Genomic DNA, 7,860 nt, shown 5'->3' on the forward strand with positions numbered 1-7,860 from the left:
ATTTAGCAGGATTGCACAAAGAAGCTGTGGGCTTCCTGTACAGTGATATCTGTAACCTGCCATCTGCTATGACGACCCTGACATCCAAATAATTGACCACAGTATCGCTGATTTCACCAGAAAATCTAAGATTCAGATTATTGCTATTGAGGTGTCTGATATATTCTTCAACTGACTCCCTACTGCCTCGCCAGACAAGAAAGTGGTCATCAATATATTGTCTCCAAATAATGGTTTTGTCAAGCCAATGGTCGCAGGAGTCCGACCATGCCGCCCGCTTCTCCCACCAGCCGACGAACAAGTTCGCGTAGCTGGGGGCGAAGCAGGCTTCCATGGCCGTCCCCCGTTTCTGTCGGTAGATCTGATCCTGAAAAATAAAATTATTATTAAACTGGCAGAAATGTAAAAAGTCAATCAACATCTCACTGTGATCTCTGTACTTAGATGGCCTTTTTTGCAAAATCTGACAGATCGTATCAATGCCTTGTTCATGTGAGATACTTGTATATAGGCTGGCTATATCTAAGGTCACCATAAGGAAGTCAGGTTCCCATGGACTTCCTTCCACGTATCGCAGAAAATCTTTTGTGTCTCTGGTATAGAAAGGCAATTCTTCGATGAAAGGAAAGAGATAAAAGTCAATAAACCTCGACATGTTCCCTAAAAGACCACCAATTGAGGAAATTATTGGACGTCCTGGCAGTTTCTCTGTGTCTTTGTGCACCTTTGACAGGTGATAGAAGGTGTGTATTCTTGGATTTTGAACTTGCAAAAATGTGTATTCCTCCACAGACAGCATGCCATTGTTGTGCCATTTAAGAGTCAGTGCTTCATACTGTGTAATACTCTCCAAGTAATCCTTCATGGTAATAGACACATAGTTGTCCCGGTTGCTGAGTTGAAAAAGGGCTTCATTGCAGTAGCTATTGCGTGTTTGTAAGACTACATTTCCGCCCTAATCAGAGGGTTTTATTACTATGCTCTTGTCGACTTCTAGATCTCTTAATGCTTTCCTTTGGTTGTATGTGAGATTCCACATGGGTTTATTGTCACTTCCTGTGTTCTCCCTAGGTTTCCGGAGATCCAACATCACTTTCTCATGGAAAACATCGATTGTGTCCAGAGATGTTTGTGGGACAAATTTAGAAACTGGTTTGATTGGACTTGCCTCTCTTTTCTGAGAGGTACTGGAACTTGGTCTAGAATTAGTCATATCAGATTCATCTGTATTGGCTGTGGAACTGTCCACGTTGAGATCTTCGAGAAAAAAGCAGGAGTCATCACTGATAGTGAAAATTTGTGATCCTCAGAGTGGGCTGGAGGAGGAGGATAGAGACAAGATCTCAAAAATGTTCCTGGATCATTTTGAAAAAATCTATTCAACGGAATACCAGGTAGAGGATGTAATGATCCAGGATTATTTTACAGATATAGAAATCCCCAAAATCTCCGCAAACCGGGTAAACCTAATCAGTCTTGAAATAAATACCCCCGAAATACAAGATTGTATAAAGGTAACCTCAGGGGGAAAAGCTTCCGGCCAGGACGGATTTCCAATCGAGTTTTATAAGGTCTTTTTTAAAGAATTAGCAATTCCCTTGAAATTATGAATTATGTTAGGCTAGGTGGGTACGTCCCTGCTGAGTTTAAGGAATCTACAATTATTTGTTTCATCAAAAAAGATAAAAATCAATATGATGTTAATTCATATAGGCCGATTAGCCTATTAAATTCGGATTATAAAATCTTTTTTTAAAATATGGACTGAGAGATTTGTCCTCGCTGCCCAGGAGGTCATTTACCAAGACCAGTCCGGGTTTATTGCAGGACGCTATATGACAGCAAACACCGAGTTCTTAATCCAGGCATTGGACTATTTTAATGTTAATTTAACCCCAGCCTGTATATTGATGATGGACGCAGAAAAAGCGCTTGACTTGGTGAATTGGCCAGCACTATTCTACTCTCTCGGTCAATTTGGTTTTCCAGCCTCAATTATTAAGATGCTTCATAACATCTATGAGCGAGCTTCTGCCCAAGTAATAATCAACGCTAAACAAGCTGGTAAGATCAGGGTAAACAGGGGCACAAGGCAGGGCTGCCCGTTGTCCCAGTTGCTCTTTACTTTCTTTATTGAACCTTTAGTAGTTAAGATTAGGGACAACGTGGCTATTCAGCCCCCTATCATCGGTATGTCTAAATTAAAGTTGTTTGCCGAGGATATTATTTTATATTTATTACCCATAAAAGAAAATATTGAAAATCTAATGAGAGAGTTTAATAATTATGAAAAGATAGGGGGGTTATAAAGTAAATCCCAAAAAAACTGAGGTCCTTGCATTAAACTCTGATCTTCATTTTCACCCTGTCGATCTGCAGGCCCAAGCTGCAAGAAGCGACCCAATCAGATACCTGGGCATATATGTGACCACCGAATACGATATGGTTTATTCTATGAATGATATCAGAATGAAGAACAAAATTCGGAACCTTTTAGATCAATGGCTTCTTCTTCCATTATCAATTATAGGTAGGGTGTCATTGATTAAGATGTCGGTACTGCCTTTGCTCATATTTTTGTTTAGTAACGTGCCCATTAAAATTAATTTAGATTTTTTTAAAGAACTCGAAACAATGCTGAGAGGTTTTATATGGGGCAGCAAAGCTTCAAGAGTTAAACTTCCAGTATTACAACTCCCAGCTTAACAAGGAGGTTCAGCCCTACTCCATTTAAGGACCTATTATGAAGCCGCATTTTTCGACATATTGGCAGGATTATTGAGGAGTAATCAAACAAGAGATAATTTTTTTCTTACAAGAATGTTACAAGAGGTAGGTTCTCAAATTCCAGTTTTTTTTAAAATAGCAAAGCTCCCAAAGAGGTCAAGATATAAAACATTAAGAGAATACGCCTCAAGAATGTCGTTCCTTTTCAGAAAACATGGTACTGATGGTTCTCATTATCTAAGTTTATTAGAATGTACTGAAATAGGCCTCCCACTAAGTTTCAATCATATTAAAACCTGGGAACTTTGTGGGTTCCGAGAGTTAAGACATATGGTAGTCCAAAACAGGGTAATCAGTTGGCAGGAGGTAGCCGCTAGAATAAATGGTCCATTGCGACCGACCCTTTTTAAATATATGCAGATCTTCTATTTTATTAGAAAAGAGATAAGTGGCCTGTGTAATCCCGCTAATATTATACTACCAGCTCTGTATGGTGGAATGAGCAAAGGTATCGGATATTGGTATAAGATGCTTCATTGGTCAAATCAAAACGTATTAGTAGATAGACATCTTGAGAAAATAAATCTCGCTACACAATGTAACTTTTCCACAAAGGATTGGGAGGTCATTTGTCAGTTGGGGAATAGATCTTTGCGTGCTGCCAACTATAAAAGGATGTCTTTTCTTTCTCGCTGGTTAGCGTTTTATACACCGGAGGCTTTGGAAAGGATGTTTCCGGGAGCTGAGAATAAATGTTTTCAGATGTATGGCTAGTAGTCAGGGAGGATGGCATCACATTTTTTTTACTTGCCCTCAGCTAGAAACTTTTTGGAAGGGAATATTTGCTGATATCGAACAGGCTATTGGGAAATCTCTTCTACCTACAGCAGAAGTAGCCCTATTCGGTATATGCAAAGATAGGAGCGGGCTTAATAAAGCAGAAGAAGTATTTATATTCATATCTTGTGCAGTTGTTCGTTCCTTAATACTTCAAAACTGGAAGTCCAGCGAGATTCCATCACACTTAAAATGGTTCAACAAAATGAGGAGAACATGTTTTTTTGAAAAGGCTTATGCTGGTAGAGTGGGAGCCATTGGGAGATTTGAGAGGAACTGGAAATATTTTGAGACTCTAGAAATAATTAAGGGAGGATGATTCGTGAAGAAAATTGAGAGCAGATGATTTTTTTAATAGCCTTTTTTATCTGTGAAACTGATGGTTTTGTCTATTGTTCATTTTTTTCCAGGACATTTGCACTTACTAGCACTCTTTTCTTATATCAGATTGCACTATGCACTTTTTAAGATAGTACTTTTCTGTACTTCTGGCACTCTTGCACTAGCACTTTATTGCAGTTTTGCACGTTTTTGCAGATGCACTTTATAAATTGCATATTTTGTACATAATGTCCTGGAGATTTAATCGATGCAGTAGGCTGATTTTTTCTATCTCGATGAACCTCCCTTTTATCTTTGTATATCGTTTTTAACTTTTTATCTCTTGTTTGTTATTTAAGAAATTTATTGGAAATGTGTGATTATTGAAATTTAAAGTATAACATGCTGTGTACCTTTGGTTTACCTTTTGCTCTTATCAATAAAAAAAAAAAAAAAGAGATCTTCGAGGATCGCTAGTAGATCCAATTGGTGATCATCAATAAGGCTACTCCCTGATGGTTGGGGGGTGCTGTGTGGGCCAGTGCCTTTTAGTTTAAAGATGTCTTTGCGAGTTTGTACAAATTCGAAGTTACTTGTTGGGCAAAAGGTTAGCCCCGGGTGTAGGACTGATTTCTACGAGGGTGTCAATATTCTGGGGGTCAAGTTGATAACTGTTAGGTTTTCAGCATTGATAGCCTGTGTAGTCGGCATTATTTGTAGTGAGTGATTTTCTTCGGTTTGCTGTAGGTGCCTGCCCCTCTTTTTGGGCGCGTGCCCCCCACCTCTCCTGGTGCGTCTGTGGCTGGTTCGGGCGGTCTTCCCTTGCCTCCTCTTAACCACGACTGCCTGATGAGGTCGAATTCCTCGTGAAAATGGGGAGGAGTTGGTCCACTCACACCTGCCGCTCCTCCTGTTTCTCCCTCCGATTGTTCTGCTCCTGAGACCTCGGATTATGAGGTGTCTTGGGATACTGTTTGCTGTTGTAATCTGTTCCTCCTCAGATCTCTCCTCGGGGCATCGTATTTACTAGCAAATGTTAGAATTCCATCTTGCTCGTAGTCTCTTGTGTCCCTCTCAAATTTTTGTTGTTTGCGTTGTCTAATTTTGCCCTCGTAAACTTCCAATCTTTTTTTCATTTGCGCTCGCAACGCATCATGCTCACTTTTCTCCCCTTCTTCTGCGATCTTTGTCTCAAATTCGCTAATATTTTCCTGTCTGTCAGACCAGGCGAATTTGACCAGAATTACCATCATTCCTTTAGATGAGGCTGTGGTATATTCAGCCCACTCGTCCAAAAGTTTGGGATTCGGACTCTCATAGGCTGGGATGGTATACATTCTAAGTCCCCGGGGCACCCTGTCTACATCGATGTAATGTTGGAGTGAGGTGGCCTCCCACCACTTCCTGGTTTCCTGTTTATATAGCCTTTCTAATTGTTGATATTTGGCTTTGAGACCTTGCTGGGGTTGGCTTTGAGTCACTGTATCACCTACAGGACGAGATCCGGGTCTCGTCTTGAAAATATCAGAGGCTGCGTCACGGCAGTCCGCCTCGCTGTACATAGGATTCATTAGATAGTTGGAAATGCCAAGTGCACTGCCCCCCTCGCTATGCTCATAGATGCAGGGGTAAGGTTTAAGCAGTGTCCCCGTTGGGAGAGAAAGTCATAAGTTCTTACCGCATGCCTCACGTGGTTTTCTATTGTCTGCTCCTCAATCGGCTCTCAAATGGGGCTGCTGTCCTTGCTGCTCTGAGTGGTGCACCGGTACTCCTCAAGTGTTCCACGCTCCAGGGTTCTGCCATAGACACTGTGCACTCGGTAGCGGGTGCCGGTCACGCGCCGGCAGAGTCGTGTATAAATTCAAAGCTCCAGAAAATAAGAACCAGCACTCGCGGGGGGTTTAAATCCAAGGAGATTTTTTAAGCACAAAAAAAGAATGTACAAACGCGTTTCAGCGGTACGCCTTCGTCAGTGTAAGGCGTCCGCCATGACGCTTCCCATTATAAACAAACAACAACATCATTAAATCTCGTGGGATCTGTCCCTATGGGGTGCCATCTTGATGTCAGGCAAAGCGATTGTTTACAAGTAATAACAAATAAAGCAAATAAAGCATCATTTGTACAGAAATACAAATATATTGTGTACTCTGGCAACATAAATTCATTAATGAACCAAAATTAGTAACTCGGTTAAAGACTGGAAACAATAACTACTGGGTAACAATAACCAAAATTGATTGTGTTCAAATACTTGATAAGAGCTTTTGAATTGGATCACATTGTGGTTTAAACAATGATATAGCCCATGAATGGGCGCTTAGCCCACAATGAAATCTGGTAGTCCCCCTCAGTCGGGCCAAACAGAATAGAGCCCTCAAATGGTCTAATAAGACAAAATTAAACAACATGATTGCACTCATCATCCGCTTAAACTGTTGACAGATAAATTAGAAAAAAATTATTAAAATAGAAATAGAAACAAACGTAATCTATACCTAAATTCATTGACCGGTGACCTCAGACCCCACTACTGGTTGTTGTACTCAAAAAAATTATATAAACAATATTTACAGGTGTACTCTCAGTTCCTCCCCCATATTCAGTCCCAGGGGTATTTTTCGTTGCCAGATCAATATATATATATATATATATATATATATATATATATATAGATATATATATATATATATCTATATATATATATATATATATATATATATATGGCTGCTTCAAATTACACCTTATATGTTGAATCTCTTCTTCTTTACTGTTTCACCCATTAGCCTACCACATGGTAGAGGCAGGCATTTATTCATAATGGTGTCAAGAGCCTTTCTGTGATGGTAAAGTAAAATATGTAGGAAGAAACACTCCAGTCAAACATGCAAGCTCATGTATTCCACTTCCTTAGAGCAAGAATTGATTTTCCCTGTTCCTGCCCCACTCTACCATGAGAAGGATGCAATTGGTGGTTGGACGTGTAGCTGAGCTGACTCTGCCAAACATCTTAGCTACACTCCACAAGACCTCAGTGTGATAGCTCCATATAACATATTTAAATATATTCTGTTATTAAACAACTTACTGAACATTTTGTGTCACTGGTATACTGTTGTTCATGCACTGGCTTGCCATGGAACCGATCCTTACAATAAACTCTGTTGTACAGGTCCAGGTATAGTTTGCACAACATTTTTACACATGGAAATGTCGGATTACGTTTGTACTGAATTTAGATTGTGTTTGTTCTCTGCAGGTTTACCTGACATCCAAATTATCCAACTACGTTTGGATTGGACTTTTCAAAACACCCGCAGGGCGGCATTGGACCTGGGTAAATGGATCTGCTCTGAATGAAGCTATGTAAGTTTGTTTTCGGTTCACAAAATCAAAAGTTTAGCTATTGAAAACTAGAGTTTTAAAATGTATACAGGTCACTCTCCGAGTCCAAAGGCTGATCTGGTCTGACTTACAAAATACCCTTTGCAATGTGATCTCAACATTTTGGAATAATGAACTTTCAATGTTTTTCTCTATTGACACATGGAAAACTATTTGGCTTAACAGAATTTCTGGTTGGTTACCTGTTTCGCTCTATTATACTAACTCATATGTTTTATATAACTGTTTATGGACTCCATTACGATTATTTCAAGCTAAACTTATTGCGTCAATTTGACAAAGCAATTTGCTCATACGCTCTATCCATCATCCCCTTTGGTATCGCTTTGTTCGCCCTAAGTTGGCAGGGTATGCCCAGATGTGGGTTCCTTGCTCACTCTACCACTGTATTCAAGATAGCCTGGCTGATGAGGATTATGAATCCGAAACCAGTCCCAGAATGCTTGTTTCCGGTCCAGGGAAGACATGGCTTGGCAGTTCGGGCTGGACTGTTCCCATGAGGCACAGGGTCAGACTGATTGCATATGGCCATGTCTGAACTGGGGTGGTGGAGTGAGCTAAAGAATGGTG

At 40.2% G+C, this 7,860-nt stretch overlaps 1 protein-coding gene across 1 annotated transcript in view; it reads left to right on the forward strand.

The window, feature by feature from the left end:
• Positions 1-7,255, forward strand: part of LOC144769745 (uncharacterized) — a 366,836-nt gene extending 359,581 nt beyond the window's left edge. Inside the window, exon 5 of the mRNA XM_078653928.1 lies at positions 7,145-7,255. Coding sequence (XP_078510054.1) covers positions 7,145-7,255 — 111 coding nt within the window. The remainder of the gene's footprint in view (positions 1-7,144) is intronic.
• Positions 7,256-7,860: the final 605 nt, after the last annotated feature.

The sequence above is a fragment of the Lissotriton helveticus genome, chromosome 7, assembly GCF_964261635.1.
Source record: "Lissotriton helveticus chromosome 7, aLisHel1.1, whole genome shotgun sequence".
Lineage (NCBI taxonomy): Eukaryota > Metazoa > Chordata > Amphibia > Caudata > Salamandridae > Lissotriton > Lissotriton helveticus.